Genomic DNA, 25,433 nt, shown 5'->3' on the forward strand with positions numbered 1-25,433 from the left:
ATACTGGTCTATTATTCCCCTGACAAGCCCACTTTAAAGGAAACCTACCACTTGAAGTGGCAGGTTTCAGAAGAAAATACCGAGCACCAGCTCAGGGTGAGCTGGTGCCGGAGCTTATTTTTGTTAGTGTTTTGAACCGCGGTATCGCGGTTTAAAACACTTTTTAAACTTTATAGCCAGCGCAGGAAGGTACGCGCTCGGCGCTTACCATGCGCGCGGCTCTCCTTCACTTCCTATGTAGCAGCGCGCACGGTCGCGCGCATGGTAAGCGTCGAGCGCTAAAGTTTAAAAAGTGTTTCTAAACCGCGATACCGCGGTTTAAAACACTAACAAGAATAAGCTCCGGCACCAGCTCACCCGGAGCTGGTGCTCGGTATTTCCATCTGAAACCTGCCACTTCAAGTGGTAGGTTTCCTTTAAGAGGCGAAACATTGACAGGTGTGAGCACGACAATATGTCTATATCTGCTTACCTATTGTTTATGCCTACTAGCTCTTTAATATAAAGGGTTTTCTCTTATACTGTACATCTATATTTGCCGAGACTATTTTCTGAACCCCTCACCTAGGGTCAGTGGACCTATACTAGGTAGAGGTTCCAGACGGGGTGGCAGCTGGTTTGAGCTGCGGCTTCATGTTGAGGTACAGGGTGAAACAGGGAATCCCCCCCCCCCCCTCCTCTCTTAGGGTTATATAGGGCACCCTGCACTCCACACACTTAAGAGTGTTTTAGATTGGTCACCCACAACTTTGTACTCTCTACGTTTCACATTGACCTGGTGGTTTAGAGAGGGTGGCAGCTGGTTTGAGCTGCGGCTTCATGTTGAGGTACAGGGTGAAACAGGGAATTCCCCCCCCCCCTCCTCTCTTAGGGTTATATAGGGCACCCTGCACTCCACACACTTAAGAGTGTTTTAGATTGGTCACCCACAACTTTGTACTCTCTACGTTTCACATTGACCTGGTGGTTTAGAGAGGGAGTTCATACTACTCTCCTTCTTGTGTATTTTTGTTCAAGGACTCCCGTCTTGTGCAATATGTGCAGACTGTTGGACCGGACCAATATTTGGGTCGCTTTCAACAGGCTGAATACGTTTGTCTGCTCTGCTGATGCCTCACAAAGCACTTCAGCTTAATTTACATATTTCTAAAGGTAAGTTTCAGCATGAAAAGGAGCAGCTGGAAAATAAGAAAAGACATTGGTGGCGTAAGTGAGCATAACCCTACATAACTTGCCATTTAGTGTGGTTAGGTGACGGATTCCCTTTAACTTATTTTATTAGTCAATGAATGGTACTTTTCACAATCAAGTCATAGTAATATTCTCAATAATAGCCACTCAGCCATAATTAGGTATGTAGTAAATGTACAAATAGCAGTGGTTAAAAGCTGAGAGAGAGAGAGAGAGAGAGAGAGAGAGAGAGAGAGTGGATCTATAAAATATGTCAGGCACAGGGAACCAGGAAGGCACGCAGGCGTAATTACTAATAAAGAAACTTACATACCTGCAAGTAGTATGTGCCCTTTGGCTGTGCATACAACATTAGGAAGCTGTAGTCTAGGTTTTGTTTTGTTCTCCACCTAGAAGGGAAAATGAATAGTTATTTACCTGTTGCTAGGTACACACTTGTGATGTCAGTAACTTGCTCCAGGCTGCATTTTATATCCCAGAATCAGCTCAATGATGAGGCACAAGAATGGCAGATGAAAGAGCTGCTGGCAACAACCAAGTCATGCATGATATTCAGTCAGTGAATGGAATCATTTTTCTTTATCTACAAAAGGCTGAAACCTGTACTTTCTAAATGTTTCTCCATTTCCATCCAAGTTATGTACAATTAATATCACAGACTATTCCAGAAAGATGGCCTTATGTGGCTCGCAATTTTTACCCTGAGGAACTGGCTTTGCAAAAACCGCTACCGTTTTTTTTTCCTTAACTTATTTCTTTTTCACAATGGCAGGTACACACTATAATATCAGGTCCTTGTGGCCATTTATGACCTAACTGCAAGAAGTAGTGAGGGTGTTGTGGGTAACTAGGAGAAAGCGGATACCAAATGTGCAATTTTATAACATTTTTCAAGGGAGCTGTGTGAAGACTGTGCAAGGTGATAAACAGCAATTATGGATTTAGTTGATGCTAGGTGGGTATGGTACCTGTGCATGTGTATGAGTGGCAAGAAGTGGGAATAAAAACATATCAAGAGAACTAGTGTTCAGCCTTCAGCTACTATAGGCACCTATTTTCGTTCAGTACATCCGTATACAGCTGAATCGCTCTTTCCCTGCACAAGTATCTGAGCTTAGCACAATACATCTAGTGTACACATAAGAAATACAACATTGATATAAGTTTTAAGTTTAGAACTCTTCATACTTTACTCTCTCTTTGGAATCTCCAAATGTCTCCTTAATAGTAGAGAAATCTGGGTAAAATGATGCAGGTGGAGATATGATCTCAAGAACACCAGACTGTATTTCATGAGGAAAACTGCAAGAGAAAAAAAAATAAAAATTAGGAGTTGTTTCAAGAGCTAGCACTCATCCTTATACATTTCTATGGGCTCATTGCCACAGCTGTTGATTCCCTAGCCCCAGGCATGAGTCGACTACCTAAACTGCATGAGATAAAGGAGGTTCTATTCCTTCCTGAGTTTGCAGCACAGGCAACCTTTATTATTAAACGGCATTTGTGCCATTTTCTTGTCGGATGGCTTTCACTGTGCGCCCCAAATGACATGTCTACTTTATTTTTTGGTTCGGTGCGATCACGGGGATAACATATTTGTATAGGTTTTATAATGTTTTCATACATTTACAAAAATTTAAACCTCCTGTACAATTTTTTTTTTATTTCGCCATCTTCTGGCACTAATAACTTTTTCATATTTTGGTGTATGTACCAGCTGTGGCTGGTGTCATTGTTTGTGAATTTTGACAAAGTTTTCAATGCTACCATATATAGGACTGTATGACCTTATGATCACTTTTTATAGAATTTTTTATGTTTTTCAAAATGGCAAAAAAAAGCACCATTTTTGACTTTGGGCGCCATTTACTGTTACAGAGTTAAACTCTGTAACAGTAAATACCTAATGTGTTTATGATTTTTACTGTTTATTTATATTTATATGACTTCTGGGGAAGGGGATGACTTGAATTTTTTTTTTTTTTAAATAACTTTTTTTTTTACTATTTTGCAGACTCCCTAGGGTACTTCATCCATAGGTTGTTTGATTGATCCTAACATACTGCTATATTACAGTATGGCAGTGTATGGGTATTCAGGTTGGAGACTGTCTGAAACATTTTGGAGTCATATCACCAGTGTCAACAAGAAGTGGAGATAGCAATAGAAGGTGAAAGGAGAAGTATTGTGTAGGTTTCACCCATTTATGAAGCCAGAGAGTAACACAGCAAAGGTCTTAAGATCAGTGGGCAAAAGAGATGGTGATAGAGAGAATTCTTGAGCCTTTTCATGGTGCATGTGCTCATTGGCAACTTTTTTTGCACCTTTGGCTGCCTGTATATATAAACTTACTGTATATGTTTGCACCCAGAATGTAAGAAAAAATGTAGGAAAAACATGCAGTATAATACCTCTAAGGCTACATTCACAGGACCGTTGGGGAATGTATATACGGCCTATATGTCCCCCATAGGCCCGCAATAATTGCACGCACTGTACCACTGCGTAAGTGGGGAAAAGATAGGACATGTCCCATCTTTCCCAGTGTTACAGCACCATGCGGCGTGTATCTCTATGGAGTGGGGAGGGGTCAACCTTCCTCCTCTCCATGGTCCCGGACGTATGTCCGCCCAGCTACGGCCCGGCGGACATACGCTTGTGTAAATGAAGACTAAAGTAAATGTAAACTTTAGGATAAAACTAAGTTGGCTTGTAAACTTACCCATCTTTGATATTGTCTGCAAGTTCATTCACATACTGGCCATTCACCTAAATATAAAATGAGAAAACTTAAAGAGAACCCAACAGGCAAATTAACCCCCCAAACTAAATATATTTTCATAAACTGCCATTAGAAAGCATTGCCCCTATCCCTTCATTGTCCCAATACATGTCTGTAAACTTAGGCAATCAGGTACTAAAGCTGTATGCAAATGACCTGTGAGATTTCCAATGAATCATTATCATATTCAGCTGTCCAGCTTAATCATGAGTGGGAGGCACAGCCACACCCCCAGTGCTTGACTGACAGCCTGTTAATGATGTGATGCTGGTGGCCACACCCCCTGCAGCCTGTGTGCATGAGAGATTCTACTTCTCCAGGATGCAGCCTTGTGTATAGCGGAACATGTCACACACATATGTAGCTGATGTCTGTGTCTCACACGTGTGTATAGCAGAACATGTCAGACACATGTGTAGCTGATGTCTGTGTCTCACAACTGTATAGCAGAACATGTATGGTACTTGTGTAGCTGATGTCTGTCTCTCACACATGTGTATAGCAGAACTTGTATGGTACTTGTGTAGCTGATGTCTGTGTATCACACGTGTATAGCAGAACATGTCAGGTACTGGTGTAGCTGATGTCTGTGTCACATACATGTGTATAGCAGAACATGTCAGGTACTTGTGTAGCTGATGTCTGTCTCTCACATGTGTATAGCAGAACATGTATGGTACTTGTGTAGCTGATGTCTGTTTCTCACAGGTGTATAGCAGAACATGTCAGACACAAGTGTAGCTGATGTCTGTGTCTCACACGTGTGTATAGCAGAACATGTCACACACATGTGTAGCAGATGTATCTCTCACACATGTGTACAGCAGAATATGTCAGATACTTGTGTAGCTGATGTCTGTCTCTCACATGTGTATAGCAGAACATGTCAGGTACTTGTGTAGCTGATGTCTGTGTCTCTCACATGTGTATAGCAGAACATGTCAGGTACATGTGTAGCTGGTGTCTGTGTCTCACACATGTGTAGTTCCATTTTAAGTTATATTTATTATTTTCATTTTATTATATATTCTATTTTATTATAAGAAAGTGTATTTTTAAAAATAAAATCGGATTTGATACCACCACGGCAGTCTAATCTTCCAGCGCCATACTGAACGCTCACATAGCACGGAAACAGAGTGCCAGATAACAGATTTACCGGAGGAGTTCATCCGGAGAAAGATTCACTCCCAGAGCATGACTACAGGTAGACGCCAACGGAAAATTACCAAGATACATGTGCATCACAGAGTTGTGCCTGACAGCACAACTTCCCCAGGTTAGTAATTCTATACCACTCTACGTTCGACCAGTCTAACAAGGGTACTATACTATTGGAGCGCCCCTTTTTCTCCATTTTTTACAGATATATAGCAGAACATGTCAGGTACTTGTGTAGCTGATGTCTGTCTCACACATGTGTATAGCAGAACATGTCAGGTACTGGTGTAGCTGATGTCTGTGTCTCCCATGTGTATAGCAGAACATGTGAGGTACTTGTGTAGCTGATGTCTGTCTCACACATGTGTATAGCAGAACACGTCAGGTACTTGTGTAGCAGATGTATGTCTCACACATGTGTAAAGCAAAACACGTCAGGTACTTGTGTAGCTGATGTCTGTGTCTCCCATGTGTATAGCAGAACATGTCAGGTACTTGTGTAGCTGATGTCTGTGTCTCCCATGTGTATAGCAGAACATGTCAGGTACTTGTGTAGCTGATGTCTGTGTCTCACACATGTGTATAGCAGAACATGTCAGGTACTTGTGTAGCTGATGTCTGTGTCTCCCATGTGTATAGCAGAACATGTCAGGTACTTGTGTAGCTGATGTCTGTGTCTCACACATGTATAAAGCAGAACATGTCAGGTACTTGTGTAGCTGATGTCTGTCGCTCACATGTCTAATTTGGATTCAAATTTTTTCTGAAAATTCTGTGAACTGGGTCGAATAGAATTTAGGAAAATTCGCCCATCTCTAAATACAATACATGCACATAAATAAATATTACAGGAACTCTTCAGCTATTCTGCCAGAGCAAGACAAATCATTGTAGGATTGACTATGGTACTGCCTTTCCACTTTTGTTGGGCCAAAAGCTTTAAACATCAAAACAATTTTTATTCTTGTTTTTTTTTCATGACATGTGAGACTTTAACTTGATAGCATAGTTTTATTAACCCCTTCCCAACGCGCGCCGTACTAGTACGGCGCACGCCGGGTCCGGGTGCATGGAGAGGGCTCGCGGGCCGAGCCCTCTCCATAGCCGGTAAGTCTTTGCTGCATATTGCTAGCACCGATCACGGGTGCTTTCACTACGATCGCCGCCGGCAATGCTGCCGGAGGCTTCAGAAAGATGGCGTCGCATGGGCGCCGCCATCTTGCCGCGGATTATCGCACCCCGATGACGTCACGGGGAGCTGTGATCCGTTGCCATGACAGCTTCGGGTCTCACGGAGGCCCGAAGCTGTCTCGTTTTAACCCATTCATTACAATGTGCTATCAGCACATTGTAATGAATGAGGAGTAAAATCCCCATATACTGCCATATTGCAGTATGGCAGTATATGGTAGGATCGATCAGACAACCTAGGGTTAAAGTACTTTAGGGAGTCTGAAAAATAATAAAAGTAAAAGTAAAAAAAAGTTAAAAAAAAAATTATAATAAAAAAACCTAAAAATTCAAATCACCCCCTTTCCCTAGAACTGATATTAATATTAATAAACAGTAAAAATCATAAACACATTAGGTATCGCCGCGTCCGAAAATGTCCGATCTATCAAAATATAATAACGTTTTTTCGCTGCGTTTAACCGCGTAACGGAAAATAGCATCCAAAGTCAAAAATGAAATTTTTTTGCCATTTTGGAAAATATACAAAAATTAATAAAAAGTGATCAAAAGGTCGCACAGTCCTAAAAATGATAGCAATGAAAACGCCATCAAAAGTTGCAAAAAATGACACCACCCACAGCTCCGTACACCAAAGTATGAAAAAGTTATTGCCGCCAGAAGATGGCAAAATCAAAAAAAAATTTTTGTACAGGAGGTTTTAATTTTTTTAAATGTATGAAAACATTATAAAACCTATACAAATTTGGTCTCCACGTAATCGTAGCAACCCAAAGAATAAAGTAGACATGTCATTTGGGGCACACAGTGAAAGCTGTAAAATCCAAGCCCACAAGAAAACGTCGCAAATGTGTTTTTTCACCATTTTCACTGCATTTGGAATTTTTTTTCCTGCTTCCCAGTACACACCATGGAATATTAAATACCGTCACTACGAAGTGCAATTTGTTACGCAGAAAATAAGCCATAACACAGCTCTTTATGTGGAAAAATAAAAAAGTTATCGATTTTTGAAGGTGGGGAGTGAAAAATGGAAGTGAAAAAACTAAAAAAGGCCAAGTCGTTAAGGGGTTAATTGTATTTTTTTTTCTCTATAAAACTAGCTGACAAGAGACTACAAATGTGAAAAAATAAGCATTTTTGTAATTTTTACAATTTAGGTTTTATAAATAAGTAGTAAAACTGAATAAACTTTTACCAAATAGCCTTTTCCAGGTTCAACTACAAATGTAGATGGTGCATGTACTAATGAAATTCTGGAAAGCGTAAGCCAAGTCTTTCCTGCAGCTCCTCCTGCCTTTATCTGACAGACTAGAGGTGGGGCACACTTCAAATGCCTTTATCTCCTGAACCCTGGCACATAGAAACATAATTCTGGTGTCATATAAACAGAGAATTTCCCCTTTAATATTCTATTCAATGCATATGGATGCTTTACAGAACCAGAAATATCCACTTTTAAAGTTACAATCGGACAACTTGGAAATAGAATCTGTATATAAAAATCTAATTTTTTTTACTACAAATTTAAGGGTGGACATCTCTGGTCCTATGAATCAGATATCATACTGTTTATTATGACATCAGAATTGTGTTTCTAGGTACCCGAGTTCAGGAGATATGGCCATTTGATGTTGGTTACTGTCATGCAGTTCATAAACGTCCTTTCTGCACAGGGCATGTACAAATAATACGCGTATAGCCGTATTCTGTCATAAATAACAGAATAAGCACAATAACATTGGAAAATAGAACAGCATATAATCTGCTTAAGGCTGGGTTCACATTAAGTAGTGCATCCCAGAGCCCCAGCTGCTAAGCGTATTCGTCACTCAGCTGGGGGGGGGGGGGCACCTCTCTTTCAGGGGGAGTAGGGGTCGCTGGGCAACGTATCCCGTCACACTATACAGGCAGTCCCCGGGTCACGTAAAGATAGGGTCCGGAGGTTTGTTCTTAAGTCGAAACTGTATATTTTATAATTGTAGATCCAGACATTGGGCCCCAGTGACAATTGGAGTTTAAACATTTTTTGCTGTAATGGGACCAAGGATTATCAATAAAGCTTCATTACAGACACCTTACAGCTGATCATTGCAGTTTGGCACTATAGTAAAGCATTCAGAAAGCTTCAGAGGTCAGAGGGGTCTGTCTGTAACTATGGGTTGTCTGTAAGTCGGGTGTCCTTAAGTAGGGAACCGCCTGTATAAGAATACAGTTGGATATGTCTGTGCCATACACCGTAAGGACACTACGGAATCCTCCCTGCCCCTACAACATTATAGCAAATAACGTGATGTGAACACAGCCTTATTCATGCTCTTGTCTTCAGAGCAGCTTCTGGTTGGAGTAGCAATCAGAGTATGAGTCAGTAGTTATGTAACACCTCCAACAGTGGCTTGAAAAATAAATACCTTAATTTTACAGTAAAAGTAGAAGAGCAAAGCATATGTAATTCCAAACACTGATTGAACATAACAACATATATTTTTTGAATAATGTCAGTGGGCACGGATATCTTAGCTCTGCAGTTAGTGCAGCCATGTGCCGATCATTCAAAAATGAATACCCCAAGACATATAAACTATTTGCCCCTGGTCTTTATCATACATGCAATTTTCTTGTACACAAATTATACTCTTAACAGCAATGGCATGTACTTCAAAGTAATTGTTTCATAGGTATGTGTCCAAAGACAAGCTTTATCAATGTGCAACACTTTATGGCATTATTTTTAATGACCACAATGAGTGACTTACATTCATTCACTAGAAGCAAATCTATGCCAACCAGTTACATGCCGGCGCTTACCTCAGCTATGAAAACAATGACAACACAATCCTCTTTTTGTGCTGCAGACATCTCTGTGAAGAGGGAATTCAAGGTATCCATCAAGTAGCTCTGCTTGTCTCTCTTTACAGTAGGGATTCCTATAACTACAGACACTGTGGATAAAAGTAGACAACATGTAATCATGTATCTTAGATACCAGCATCTCAATTATTGCTTTGGTGATACTGAGATTATATATATATATATATATAATATTGAAGTAGAAAAAGTCTCCATAGATCCTGGCAAGATCCTTTGATGCGATGCCATGATGAAAACATTCTGGACGTTGGCGAGACATGATATTTATGACACTTTTCAGTTGCCCTTTTTCATCATTGCATCGCGGTAGTCTCTGGACCTCAGTGCGCATGTGCACATTTTGGCACACACGCATTGGAGCTCTGGAGCCACCAGTGCATGTGGTCCATTGGAATGAGATGAAGCAAACATATGGAGGCGCGACCTGACTCGCATATGTTGCACTGATGTGTATGTAGTGAATATTATACAGAGATGTATTAACTATACGACGTATAACTTTATGAATTGTTTTTAGTCTTTTATATAATATATATTCTCAGCATCATGCAACACTTTCATTTACCTGCTCATTGAATTTCGCAGAAAATTAAGAAAATAAAGTTTATAAAATATTAACCAAAAGATTGAAGAGTTCAGAGCAGTGATGGAAAGGAGCATACACAAATACCCCAAAATGTACAAATGCCTCTCTTACAGGAAGAAAAAGCAAAAATCTTGCTAGCATCAGCTAGAGCCACGTCAATATTTTAACTCATGCAACATAATAACTTGTCTGTAAGCCCAACAAGAACCAGCACCCCCCACCCCTCTATTTTATAAAATGTGTCTCTGTTAGCAGCCAAACAATGATTTTAAAATGTAGAAATTATATTCAAGAAGACAAACCCTATTTTAGAATTCTCTTGAAGCATCTAAGAGGGTCAACAAAAAGAGATGGCACATAGTGAAATAACAGTTCAACATTGTATGGGGTAACAATTCCAAGAATGAAGGAGGTAACAGTGTTGATTCAGCACGGTTATTTTGTTTGGGTTGTGGAACATCAGCGCTCCTGCCACCCAGCAGGGCAGGGATGTGCTCCCAGCATACCGTAATTTATGCCAGTTGTGTGCAGAGTAGGAAAATTAATACTTTTCCCAATTTTATACCAGTTTCATTGATTATTCCAGATTCTTTGTGCGCACTAAAAAAGGTCAAAATAAGCTGAATGTAAAATAGGTATGTTAGATATCAGCTCCATTAGGATACAGACTGGTGTGAGTGGCAGAATATCAAGGTGCTTTATGAGCGATTATAAAAATAGTAAGTGATGCGGCAACTTTAGCTTTTGCAGTACAGTGAAATACAAAAATAAAGGCGCCTCATGGTGCAGATAAAACGAAAGCTAGAGATTGAACACTGCTATTAATAAAGTAGGGCTAGGGAGCTGCTTACTTTAGTAACTGGGACTGGCTGGCCATATACCAGGGGACTGGCTGGCCATATACCAGGGGACTGGCTGGCCATATACCAGGGGACTGGCTGGCCATATACCAGGGGACTGGCTGGCCATATACCAGGGGACTGGCTGGCCATATACTGGGGGGAGGGGACTGCCTAGCTATATGCTGGCTGAAGGTTGTGACCAATGCATTTCCCACCCTAGGCTTAAACTCGAGTCAATAGGTTTTCCTGTTTTTTTGGTTGTTAAATTAGGAGCCTTGGCTTATACTCAAGTGTATACGGTAGATGATACAGAAGCAAGCTATTCAAACAGGGAGAGTGCAGAATACATAGGATCAATATGGGATATGGGATAAATAGGTAAAATATAAGACTGGGTATTTACAAAAAGACACCTAAATAAAGGTCATATTAGTAATTCTTTCCTATTAATTGATAAATAATTGCTAGTATTACCTTTTTATAGGTGTATTTTTCGATGCCAGGATAACTTGCTTTATTCTGTATGAACTAATGTATTTATTTCCCTAATCTATTTTAATATGCTGCACTTTATGCCAAATTAACCTGCCTCCTTTTTGTATCAGTGTACATTTATGGTTACCCATCCATTATATTTTTTGGCATAACAGCTACACATGTATTGATCACTACTTTCAGAACTATATGTTTAGCTCCGTTGGCCTGAGGAAGACGGCAACCAGGTGTCAAAATATGATGCCTTGCATTAAATCATAAAATAAAGCACGATAAAAACCTTCGAAACTTTTACTACAACACCTTCTCACCTGGAAGCAGACCCAAGACCCTGAAATGTTCTTCTGTTCTACCCAGAGACCTTGGCAAGACTTAGAAAAGATCAACTTAAACTAGGACAGATCATATTTGTATAGATGCTGTATACCCTATTAAAATAGCAATACTATACCACGACTTTACATCTTCGAAGTGTGATAAAATAAGGAGAAGTTTACAGTATTCGGCAGCTATATGTAATGTAGACACTTTATACACAACTGTAATGAAACCGTATGATTGCCACCTCAGTACCACCAGATCAGTAACCACAAAGCATGGAACATTTTACATGTTATCAATAGATAACTAGAAACTGTGATCGCTTCAATCCTGACTCAAAGACTTGTGACCACAGTTATGTCCTCACAGTCATGATCTAACATTGCACTTTACTCAGCAATGTGCATATCTATACATTTATAACATGTATAATCCATACCAAGTAGCCACCACCCTTAATGGCCAAGATAGGACTAGAAAAATAACAGGTTAAATATTGACTTCCTTTTGTAATTCCGGGCGTAAACCTGGTCAATGTTACTATTTTCACATATTTTCCACATCAGATAACATCTTTTCACTTTACATTCAATAAAACACAAGCACAAAGTCATAAATCAAGAATTTGTGTATTTGTGCAGCCAACATATCAGGGACAGGCAAGTGCCTTGTGATGAATCTAGCCCTGGTGGTATCTTTGTTTTATATACTAGGGCAAATTATACCCAGGTCAATTTGGCTACATCACTACCAAAATCATATATGGTGTAGGATGAGTATATATCCCGTCCACACAATGTGGCCAAATATTGTGGATATTTAAAAACTGCAATCACAGTTTTTTTTACAAATCTTATTTTAATGGCATAAGACACGGTTATCAACCCAAGGACAAGGCCTGTTTGACTTTCAAGACACTTTCAGACTCCTAAGCATAAATGTGTGTGGTTTCCGAGTTGGACCAATATGGAATCCACAACCATGTACAAGGCAGTCTACAGATTACATACAAGATATGTTCTTTAGGTTTGTACTTATGTTGAATTTGTATGCAACTTGAAACTGGTATATTTTATAATTGTAACTCCAGCCCAAATTTTATTTTTTTGCCCCAGTAACAATTGGTTGTCTTGGAACAAGGATTATCAATAAAACCTCATTACAAACACCATACAGCTGATCATTGCAGCCTAGGGCTATAATAAAGCATGCAGAGAGCTTCACTAGTCGTCACAGTGGGCAGAGAAGTCTGTCTGTAACTAGGGGTCGCTTGTAAGTCGTGTGTCCTTTAATCTGGGACTGCTGTGTTGTTGTTGCTCAAACAATGGTTACTACACGGCTGCATTATTATGTGCCTAATAAACTGAATTGCAGAGTTTACTATTAACATCTGCACTATTGATTTATATAATTTTGTTGAAAGTTTAGTTAAGATTTAATATCCGGATGTGTAATTCTCCATAAGCCACTCCATAAGCATTGAAAATTTACATAAATTAGCTAAGCCCCTGTAGACATTATGTGCTGCTAGAATTACAGGCGGTCCCCTACTTAAGGACACCCGACTTACAGACAACCCATAGTTACAGACGGACCCCTCTGCCCACTGTGACCTCTGGTGAAGCTCTCTGGATGCTTTAAAATAGTCCCAGACTGCAATAATCAGCTTAAAATTGTCTGCAATGAAGCTTTATTGATAATTCTTGGTCCTATTACAGCAAAAAAATTGGAAACTCCAATTGTCACTGGGGCAAAAAAAAAAAATTGTCGGGAACTACAATGATAAAATATACAGTTTCGACTTACATACAAATTCAACTTACGAACAAACCTACAGTCCCTATCTTGTATGTAACCCGGGGACTGCCTGTATATGGGGTCATACATATTGGTATATGTATAACTCAGACTTAATTTTACGCTTATGTTTAATTTGCCTGCTCTTTTATTTCTTTCCTTATTCCAAGAAATTCTAATTAGAAAAATAAATATTGTGCAAAGAGGTGGCAGTACTTGAAGTGCCATCTGCTTCAGATTTATTGCTCTACGAGAAATATACTTATTTGCTTAACACCACAAATGCCCGGCCGTTACTCGCTCTGTGCTCACATGTGTGAATCATGGAGGTTGAGTTCACACATTTACATTTTTGGATGTAGTATTTGAAGTCAAAACAAGGAAAGGATTAAAATGTCATTACCATTACGCCTTTATATGTTCTTTATCTGTCTTTTCTACATCTGATTTCTGCTTTAAAAACAGTATTTCCAACAGGTAATCCTAGCCGAATAGATAAATTGTCTTAAAAGTCAAGTGGTATACATAAGGCCGAGAAACACTTAGGTATACAAAAAAGGAAAATAATTATCACGTCCTGCAATTTTAAACACTTCAGTTAGGCCCCTTCCACACTAGCGAGTGTGATGCGATGAACTCGCATCACACTCGCAACGCAAGCTGCCGGGAACGCACGGCCCGAACGCTGCACCGCGGGAGTGAACTGACATGCTGGGTTCACTCCCGCGGTGCAGCGTTCGGGCCGTGCGTTCCCGGCAGCTTGCGTTGCGAGTGTGATGCGAGTTCATCGCATCACACTCGCTAGTGTGGAAGGGGCCTTACACCCCAGGGATAAGCCGATGTATGAGGCTGCAGTCACACATGATCTTAAGGGTGCGGTCTCACGTTGTGTTTTGATAGCGATGTGAAACACATAACAACAGCTGTGGAGAGGTGATTTGCCTGATTACATTACTGTTAACATTTGCGATTACAAAACGCATAGTAAACGCAATGTTAGCAGTAATGTAATTAGGCAAATCACCTCTCCTGAGCTGTTGTATTGCGTTTCAAAACGCAATAAAAACGCCATGTGTGACCTCACCTTTAGAAGTAACCGATACATTTAAAAAATTGTAAATGCAAAAATTTATGGATTTTTAACATCAATTTACATGTTAAAACAGGGTCCATGAACAAAATCCTTCCTTTGCAGCTGCCCTGGACCAGGTGCAGATTTGCACCTAAAAAGTTGCAGAAATAAGCAAAAAGTGATACATAAGTGAAAAGTCACATGGAACATTTGGAAAATAAAGATATATAAGGCGCAGGTGCAGACCAACGTGTGCTTGAAAAACGACAACAAAAGTTGCAGTGAAAAGTAAAAAAAACTACAAAAGCCGCATAAATGAGACATTTGAGTAGTAGAATTAAAGATACATGTCCACCAATTTCTGCCTTTCTGGAACTTCACTCTCAGATGGGTGGAACTAGACTGTTGGCTGATGGACACATTGGCCTTTGAAACAACCATGAAAGTATGCTAATAAGGCTCTCTACTGTCGTTTAGGTGGCCTGGGCTGGAGCAGGCAAAGCAATAGGCGTATGTTATGCCTGATCCTTCTGTCATTGGGGGAAGTTGGTACACTCCATACACTCCAATAGATACAAGTCAGTCATTTCAATCAAGTTCCTTTCACTCCATGACCAATCAGAACATCGATTTCAATAAGCGACTTATAGTTTATAGTTTATTTGACCTTGCATGCAGGTACAGAACAATGGGGAACATTTAATTACCAGAGCCGGGGTGTCTGCCGAAATGTATATCTGCCGCGATTCAAGAAGATCATGCACCCGATATCCTGCATGTGTCACTTTCCTGCTCAGGTCTGCTGGAGTTCACCTTCTTCTTCCCGGTGTATGTGAGTGCTTGGCTTTAAATGCTAAATCCCGCGTTTAGCCCGAATCCGGTGGATCATCCGACGGCCCGCCCCCTGATTTCTGCCGCGTGAAAGCCGGTGTCAATGCGCCAAAATCTGTTCGCGTGCGACACAATCCCTAGCGTGATCCCCGAAAAGTCGGTAAACCCAACGAAAATGCGGCCGCGGGACCCTTAGTAAATACGCCCCAATGTATTTTAGAGGCCTATACAAATTGTCCAGAGATAAAATTAATTTTAAGTGTTTGGATATTGTTCCATTAATACTGACATCTCATAAAGTATTCAAAAAAGACTTAACAAATTTGTAAAAAGGGACACTTACCTCCAGTCCTTCCATGTCCATAATGTACAATTGGTTGTAGACTGTCTTCATTCCCCAACAAATGGGGCAGAAACATATATATGTTGGTAAATTGCATGGGGAGCTTGCTGGTCATATTCAGCACCTTCCATTTTATCTCCTCAACTGTAAGGATGTGGAAAAGGATGAGCACACTGAGAATGGTTATCTTCACAAGTTATTATGTATGTGACAAACACACATAAATAAAAAGAAAAACAATTTACAATTGATTCACTTAATGGGGCATATTAAAGGAATGAGGAGCTGCGTGCCCTCTTCTGTGAAGCTGGCTTGTGCAGAACGCAGGCCGCCGACTGCATGGTCTCGGGTCCGAAGAGCTGCCTATGTGCCAGCTTCGCGAGCGAGGGCGCGCAGCTACGAGCTGAAGATATCTGGGTAAAAGGGTCAAGGAGGCCACTGGGGCGTGGAGTAGCCACGCCATGTAGCCTCAGCTCCGGCTACTCCACGCCCCAGTGGCTTCTTTGGAAAATTAGCATATTACCACAATTAAAGATTAAAAAAAGATAAAGGGGACTAAAGGATTAGCCCTAAAAAGGGCTATCCTTACATACACTAGAGGCACCTACCACCGGATCTACCTTAATAGGTAGATCCGTGGTGGTAGGTTTCCTTTAAAGGAAAACTCCAGTCAAAACTAATTCAATGAATAATGCACAATGCATCATTTTCACTGTATTCCTAGAACATTGCCAGAACATAGGGGAGAAGATATCATGCGCAGCACACTTTTCCCCCCAGTTCCCCAACAAGTTGCGCAACAAATTGTGACTATATCAGTGCATCTACGTCAGAAGCACTGGCCTAAAAGCGCTGAATAATGTCACCCATAGAGTCATGCTCCTCCCTTCAGGCCCTGCACAAGGTATAATTCAATAAATTAGCTTAGACTAAAGCATTTCTTTATACCTCTAATTTTATTGGTATCCATTTTTATTTTTGGAAATATACCATCCATACCTGTATGGTTCTCAAATGCATTTCTCTTTTCTGCTACTGCTTGCTTGATCTCATCTAGTACGGTGCTCAGATCTCGAGATCGTTTCTGATTCTCCTGCTCTGCTTGGAAAAGTCTTTGTTGCAATTCTAAAAACTGCTTTTCATAGGAATCCATTCCATATTCTGCAAAATGAGATGTGAAAATGATCAATAATCAAAAAGAAAAAACTCCACCCTCCCCACCACTATTACAATAGAGCAAGCTCCACTTCTCAACCAACAAAAGTTGCTATATGACTGACCACAGAAGGTCTTGCATTATATACAGACATCTACTATCACAAATTTCCTTATAAGATGCCTGAATCCACTGAACAAATGCAAATTACCCTATCACCATAAGGAAGGAAAGGTTCACATGTTAGTCTTACATGTTATGTAAAGTCATTCATCCTTTAAAAGTAAATTTTTCATGGAAGGTTTCTTTAATAGTTTAGGGTTATCTTATTAGACATTACTTTCTATTTTTTTTTTTTTTTTGAAATCTTGGAACCATTTAAAAATATTATTTGCGCCTTCTAGATAGACCATCAGATGCAGAGCTTTACTTTTCGTACAGTGGCTTGTATCTCTGCTGCTCTGTCGGGGTATACGGACCATATGAAGTGTTGTCTTATTTTCCATTGCAGAGTTGGTTTAACCGCTTCATGACAAAGTTTTTTCGGTTTCTTTTTGTGTTTCCGTTTCTCCTTACACAGAAACTTTATGATTTTCTTGGTTACAAGGCTATATGTTGGCTTGCTATATGATCCATGGAACACATCACCGCCGTGCTTCGCCAAACCACAGATAGATTTGAAAAGACCTGGTGGACATTGGGCGTACGACCTTAGTGAATCGCCAGAAGACCCGAATCCTCGGTAAGTAATTGTGCCCCATTGGCTCTATTAGATCACCAATGGTGCTATCATTTCATGGCTATATATTGAGAATAACCTTTATAATTGACAAATGTTTACCATTCACGTTTGTGATGGTTTGGTTTAATGTGTTACCACCACATACTATGATGTCTTGTATTTGCCTGTATTACGTAATCTTTGTTCTGAAAAATCAAATATAAAAAAATATTCTGTGCCATTTACATGGAAGCTGGAACAAATTACAAAGGTGGTGGAATTGGCAAAAAAACCCACAGTTGCGCCATATTCTGATAAGCTTTATTTGTACTGTTTTCAACGTGTGGTCGAGATGACATCTCTCTGTTATTCTTTGGACCAGTATGGCCGTGTGAGAACAAATTTATATGGTTTATTAATGTCCAAACGCATTTTTTTTTTAAATTCAAAAACCTTGCATTAAAACAAAAATGCCTTGCCTTACACCTGTAACTTTATTTTTCCCTTCCACCCGTAACTTTTACATACTTTAGTTTAAGATCTCATTGTTTGCAGGATAGGATGACATTTTTATTGATACCTTTGTGAAAACAGTACGACCTTTTGATCCCTTTTTATTAAAATTTTTATTGGAGGTAAAAAAAGTGTTAATTCTGACATTTAGGCGCTATTTTCAGTTTCGGGGTACATCCTTGGGAATAATTGTTTCAATATTTTAATAGATCAGACAATTTGGGACACAGCGATAGCTATCATTTGTATGATTTAAGCCCCCCTAGGGGCTCTGATCATGTATACAATATACAGCAATACAATGGTATTGCCGTATATTGTAGATTTACTGCTTCTATATTACAGTCTGTCTCAGACTGTGGTCAGAAGGTAAGAGTTCTCCTTATGGAGAGGTTGCCAATTAAGGCTGCCTTATAAGCGTGTGGAGACTTAAAGCCATAGATGCTCCACTAGGGAATTCTGGGAAGTATGCAAATATGTTTTCCGAGGTGTTAAAGGAAACCTACCATTTGATTTGAAGCATTATAAAGAAAATATACCTTGAGAATGCTGTAGCTACACTGATGCAGGATCATATCTTGGTTAATCCATGTGCTGAGTGGTTTTACTGATAAAACAGATATAACATTATAATAATGAAGCTATGTCGCTTCTATGGCTCCTTCAGCGCTTGGTTCCGCACTTGTCCTAGCTCCTGAGTTTTTCTCTGTAGGAGATTATGATGCAATTACTGTTCTCCCTGCCAGACAGAATAATAAATTGCTGCACCATTCCCCAGCTGCTATGTATGAGTGATCCAGCTCAGGTTGATTAGTCATGCTTGACTAACCTCGATTTGTAATTAAAAGCTCAGTGTTGATGCTGACCCAGCTTTCCCAAGGTCCTGAATGTTATAATTGTTTTTCAGCAAAACCACTCAGCTTAGGGATTAACCAAGATATGATCCTGGATCAGTGTAGCTACAGCATTCTCAAGGTATGTTTGCTTCATAATGCATCAAATCAAATGGAAAAAAATGCCTCCTTTTGCTACTTACCAGTTCCCTACAGTTCCCTACACTGTACTGAGAAGACCCAACCAGGTCGAAACAGTGACATCTACAGTTGGGAATGTGTTCTTTCTGGAATAGATATACTGATTTGGCTTAATCTCACACCATGTTTTTAGACTTCTTGTAGGTCATACTTGGAGTTAAGGCAGTGATGGGCAACCTTTTGAGCTTGGTGTGTCAAAATTCACCAAAAAACCGAGCATAACTTGGGTGGTGTGTCACCTTGAGAAAAAAAAACATAATTTTGTGATATTTATAGTTTAAATAACAAACATGTATAATTATTTAACTTCTAGGGTACTTTAACCCTAGGTTGTCTAATTGATCCTACCATGTACTGCCATACTACAATATGGCAGTATATGGGGATTTTCCACATCATCTATTACTATGTGCAAATCGCACATTGTAATAGATCGGCTACAATCAGACACGTGTGAAAATGCTTAGTAACCTGCAAACTTTGTCATGAAAGTTCACAGGTTATAGTGAGTCGCAGGTGCCGCTGTCCGCATCTCCTTCATGAGGAGCAAAATAATCGCAATGTCTGGCGGTTTGCAAGGCGTTGTAATTATTTCAGGGCTTGTACGTCACAAAACTGACACACAAGCCCAGATGACTGTCTTCTATCATACAGTACACTGACATTACTCACTGTATGATGTCTTGTATGATGTCTTGTATGTATAATGAGAGTGGTTGTCCTCCCTCATCCCTGCTGTGGAGATGGTCAGTGTAGAGGTGACCTACCACAACAACTCCCCCCAGCACAACTATCAGGAGCTGCAGAGGAGTTTCTGGAGTTGATGGCCGTGTCACCTCTCCTGGTGCTGAGCCCCGGGATGATACCTGCGCTGACTGGAGACACGAGGCACAGCTCACAAAGGGGGAGGGGCCGGCCCGGTGAAGGAAGAGGAGGAGGAAGTGCTGTGAGCTCAGTGCATAACAATCTCTCAGCCTCCCGGCTACTTCACCTGGCCGTGTAGGAGCCGAGGATGAAACTTAACCCTCCGGAGGCCGCGTGTCACTTAAAATGGCTAGGCGTGTCAGCACTGACACGCGTGTCATAGGTTAGCCATCACTGAGTTAAGGGGACTGCCTCTCAGACAGACTGTGACATGCAAAAAATAATGACAGCCATTGGAGTCTTTAATAGGCACCCAGCTGTCACTGCGACGTTCGTCACCCTCGGATGGGGTCACCAAGGGCACCATCTGCCATTTAAAGATGGCGGCGACAGTACCACGAATAGGTTAACTGCCGAGACCGGTGCTAGCACCGACCACGGCAGTTCTCGATAGAAGGCTCTGTCCATGAACCCTCTCCATACTCCCATTCACGACCGGCCACCGTATATATTTACGATTGCTGCAGAAACTCTTCGGCTCCTATCACGTGCAGAACTCGAATTGCACTATGTTCTGTTGTATTCAATGGGTTTTGTCAGACTTGCATTTTTTTTTCAAGCACATATGCACCTGAAAAACGCCCTACGAAAGTCTATGGAGATGCATCAAAAATCCATTGCAATCTGAGACACATACAAGCGCAATGTGTTTTTCACTGATTAATTGCCTTAGACAGACCACAGTCGCACATTTTATTTGCGTTAAAAAGCATTGTAAACAAAATGAGATGTGAGAAAAAAGCAAAACGCTAATGAGTCAGTTCAAAACGGATGAAAACCACATGCAAAAACATCAGTTATTCATGTGTTGCACACTGACATGATCTGCAACGCAAGTGTGAATGGAACCTTACAGCCATTAAATCTTGGCTGGTTTATGCCATACACGGAATCACTTTGTCTCTGTCCTAAGTCAGGAAATCTAAACATCTATATGTCTTAGAAGATCAGAGATACATTTTAGGGCTAGTAGTCCTTTGCATGTGTAAGGGGACACTCCTTTTTGTAATGAAGCACTTGGCATCATGGGGCTAATGTTAGCACAGAGTTTAAAGAAGCCATTCAAAATTCAGTCTCATGGATCTGAAAGGAACTGTGGTGCACACATTTTGTTAAGTGCCTTTAAGTTTCCCATTATGGCAATCCATAAACCTAATAGCTTCCATGTATTCCTCAGTGAGAAGAACTCATTAGTAACCAACTAATGTTTTTTTGGCAAGATGCACATAGGACTGCAGCCAAACAGATACAGAGCAAATTCTCCAAGTGATAGGTGTCAGAAAATACTAAATTAAACAGGAGATTCAAAACTATATGTACTAAGGAATATCTTTATAACCTGAATCAAGCCCCCCAGTAGGGCAAGAGGCCACAGTATGAGGAGGACGCATGGCAGGAGGCCACAGTATGAGGATGATGGATGGCTGGAGGCCACAGTATAAGGAGGACGGATGGCAGGAGGAAACAGTATGAGGAGGACAGATGGCAGGAGGAAACAGTATGAGGAGGACGGATGGCAGGAGGCCACAGTATGAGGATGATGGATGGCTGGAGGCCACAGTATAAGGAGGACGGATGGCAGGAGGCCACAGTATGAGGAGGACAGATGGCAGGAGGAAACAGTATGAGGAGGACAGATGGCAGGAGGAAACAGTATGAGGAGGACGGATGGCAGGAGGCCACAGTATGAGGAGGACAGATGGCAGGAGGCCACAGTATGAGGAGGACAGATGGCAGGAGGCCACAGTATGAGGAGGACAGATGGCAGGAGGCCACAGTATAAGGAGGACGGATGGCAGGAGGCCACAGTATGAGGAGGACGAATGGCAGGAGGCCACAGTATGAGGAGGACAGATGGCAGGAGGCCACAGTATAAGGAGGACGGATGGCAGGAGGCCACAGTATGAGGAGGACAGATGGCAGGAGGCCACAGTATGAGGAGGACAGATGGCAGGAGGCCACAGTATGAGAAGGATGCAGGGCAGGAGGCCACAGTATGAGAAGGATGCAGGGCAGGAGGCCACAGTATGAGAAGGATGCAGGGCAGGAGGCTACAGTATAAGGAGGATGCAGGGCAGGAGGCCACAGTATGAGGAGGACGCAGGGCAGGAGGCCACAGTATGAGGACAGAGGGCAAAAGCCACAGTATGAGGGTGACACAGGGCAAGAGGCCACAGTATGAGGGGGACAGATGTCAAGAGGTCACAGTATGAGATGGTCGCAAGGCAGGTGGCCACAGTATGAGGACAATGCAGGATAAGAGGCCACAGTATGAAGAGGACACGAGGCAGAAGGCCATTGTATGAGAAGGACGCAGGGCAGGAGTCCACAGTATGAGGAGGACAGAGGGCAAGAGGGCACAGTATGTGGATGATGGAGGACAGGAAACCACAATATGTGGATGAGGGAGGACAGGAGGCCACAGTATTGATGAGGATGGACAACAGGAGGCCACAATCTAAGGGATGGAAAACTGGAGGCCACATTATAAGGGGGATGGAAGACAGAATGCAACAGTAGGAGGGGATGGAGGACAGGAGGCCACAATAGGAAGGGAATGGAGGAAAGGAGGCCGCAATATGAAGAGTATGGAAAACAGGAGGCCTCATTACAAGGGGGGAGGGGGATACTATCTGGGGGCCATTAAGGTCTATATTATACAATGCTTTTGGGTGGGACAACGGGTGAGGGACTTTTGTCCCTCAAAATTTGGGAGATTAAAAAAACAACTTTAAAAGAAAATCTACCATCAAATTCAAAACAAAACAGGAACACTTATTCATAAATGCAGACACCGTCACTGTAGTAATCTACTTATATTTGTTGTCCATAGTCTCCTTCCTTTTAAAATCAACTTCTAAATTTATTCTACTGAGTCTGGGGGCCCTGGGGAGCGTTACCAGATTCTCTCAGTGCTGCATAGTCACAGGCTGTTACAATGTGCTCATGCTCTGCTCCTTGTATCAATGAGTGAAAAGACATCACTGAGGGGCTCTGGAAACACCCCCAGAGCCATTAGCATTATTGTACAACTTTATTTTAGAAGGGATGGATAACAAAAATAAGAATATTACCACAGGCAAGGTGCCTGGATCTATGAATAAGTGTCCCTGGTTTATCATGATGGATATTGATGGTAGATTTTCTTTAATGAAGGTGTTTTTAACCCATATGCCAAATAATGGGACACACAAAACACACTTTGGAAAGAAACTGTATACTTATTTGGGGTTTCATGTGTGCCATGGTGGCACAGCTAACACCAGCAGACATCTGTCATTAAGCATGTAAAGACTTCCTATTGGGGCCCATTTACACAAACGCATATCCGCCGGGCCGTAGTTGGCGCCATGGAGAGGAGGAGGATTGACCCCTCTCCATAAAGATACACGGTGCACGGCACCATAACAGATAGGACATGTCCCACCTTTTCCCGTGTATGGAGCGGTAGACTGCCACACGTGTGTGGCACCATACCGCTCCGCGTGCCCATTGCCGGCCTATGGGAGACGTATATACAGCCACAAGCATGCGGCTGTATATACGTCCCCCAACGGTCGTGTGAATGCAGCCTTAGGCCTAATTCCATAAACAGAACATATCTAAAACTCAATGGGGAATATTTCTCAGGACTTGTACATCAGTTTTCTGGCGTACCAGCCTTTAAAAAATCGTTCTTCCCTGTGAACTCCACAACATTGCAATTATTTTACCCTTTACGCCACCTCCATGAAGGGTGGTGCAGCTGGCAGGGGAGTGGGCTGGCATGATGCATTCCTGCCCTGGGCACTTGCTGTAGCCTGGGAACATTTAGAACTGGATGTTCACAGGTTATAACACAGGGCAGAGTGGAGTGCCAGTGTATGATAAACTCCCCCAATGAGCCTGATGTAATTGTGACAAAATGTTTGCCTCATGATAAAGCACTAAATATATCATTAGCTTTTATGGGATTTTCATTAGTGTAATTGTAGTTTGTCCTTAGTTGGGATTTAACCCCAAGCATTTATCATTTAGTAAACTGCTGCTGAACAATGAGGTGTCTCCTTCGTTGTAATAAAGCTTCTTTATCTAAAAAACTTAGAATCAGTGCTGTGGAGACGGTGACAATTATTGTGGAGGTGGACTTGTGATAAAATGGACAGACTCAAACACCACAAACATATAATAAATTATAAGTATTTAGAATTTTTCTTTAAATGTCTGTTCTATTCCTGATCCTGAAGGATTTAGGCCAGGAGTAAGCAACATGTATTGCTCTAAAGGCAATATTGTTATACTTTAAGGGTAAGTGATATTGACACCTACATCCAGTGTCAGGACAGGAGAGGACCCAGGAGTAGTGAGAAATTTTTCACTGCCCTCACCGCTACCCGGCCTCCTGCACCAATGAACATTTTCATCAGTTAAGTTACATTGGTTATGGAAGCACTCATTGGAATCATGTCAGCATGCTGCGGACCAGAACTCATGGCCTGACAGGCTTTAAGCGGTCTGTGGGTGCAGCTTGTGATTCCCCGATTTCCCCTTTTAGTTGAGATGAATGTGACTGCATTTTATGAACATGCTCAGGAGTAAAGCTGCTATAGTGGTTCGCGACCAGAACACAGGGGTAGCCTAAAGCCATCGAAGCCACGATTTTATCCCGTTTTTGCTGCGAATCACAGCAAAAATGCAGTAAAACAAGTGTGCATTATGTACACACAAGTTGACACAACCTGCCGGCTAAAGGACCTGTGATGATGTAATCGGCTTCTCAATCACATACAGCAGGGCTGCTGACAGTGAATAGGGGGACAAGGATGGAGGACTAGACCTGTGGGGATCCTGGGTAAGAACTGGGAAGGGGATTATTTGCTGGGGGGGGGGGCAGATTTTGGAGGGGTTTGTTCTGTGAATGGGGGACAGATTTGGGAGGGAATTTTGTGTTGTGAAGGGAGAGGGGCAACAAGACCAGGGGGTGGGATTCTGTTTAAGGAAGGAGGCAATACCTGGGTGGAGTTCTGTGTGAGGAGGGGGTAAAAGACATGGATGGCTACCTGATTGAGGTGAGAACGATAAGATCTGAGGGGAGCAGTGTTCTAGTAATTGTATTATTTACATAGGGGGCAGTATTATAGTTGTTATATTCTTGTACATAGGGGGCAGTATTATAGTAGTTATATACATGGTTCGGGGTCACCGCAACATGAGGAACTATATTGCGGGTCACAGCATTAGTAAGGTTGAGAACCAATGTGCTATAGATTAGAGGAATAATGCACTGGGAATGAATGTCTGCATTTATATCAAGCACTGCTAGAGGGACCAGAAAAACAGGACTGTGCAGTCAGAGGAGTTGGAGGTTTGGTTTACCAACTCCACAGCCCTGGTGTGAGCGGCCACAAGCAGTTTCTATTCAACATTCTTTCTTCTAGATGGATTTTTCCACCATACGTTGATAAACGTACATCATTGTAATATAAGTGATGCAACTTTTAAAGTACATGGTATTTCATTTATTCACAATTTTCATGTTCTCCAGTCACATAAAATTTAGCAAAGGATGCTGAAATATTTTGATTAATATTTACTCAATGAAAGCCTTGTAGTCGCTGTAAAC

At 41.4% G+C, this 25,433-nt stretch overlaps 1 protein-coding gene across 1 annotated transcript in view; it reads right to left on the reverse strand.

The window, feature by feature from the left end:
- Positions 1-25,433, reverse strand: part of MGAT4D (MGAT4 family member D) — an 86,213-nt gene that overhangs the window by 35,854 nt on the left and 24,926 nt on the right. Inside the window, exons 2-7 of the mRNA XM_072119631.1 lie at positions 16,483-16,644; positions 15,484-15,627; positions 9,134-9,267; positions 3,914-3,960; positions 2,380-2,493; positions 1,505-1,580 (exon numbers count right to left, since the gene is read on the reverse strand). Of these exons, the coding sequence (XP_071975732.1) occupies positions 1,505-1,580; positions 2,380-2,493; positions 3,914-3,960; positions 9,134-9,267; positions 15,484-15,627; positions 16,483-16,644 (677 nt within the window). The remainder of the gene's footprint in view (positions 1-1,504; positions 1,581-2,379; positions 2,494-3,913; positions 3,961-9,133; positions 9,268-15,483; positions 15,628-16,482; positions 16,645-25,433) is intronic.

The sequence above is a fragment of the Engystomops pustulosus genome, chromosome 1, assembly GCF_040894005.1.
Source record: "Engystomops pustulosus chromosome 1, aEngPut4.maternal, whole genome shotgun sequence".
Lineage (NCBI taxonomy): Eukaryota > Metazoa > Chordata > Amphibia > Anura > Leptodactylidae > Engystomops > Engystomops pustulosus.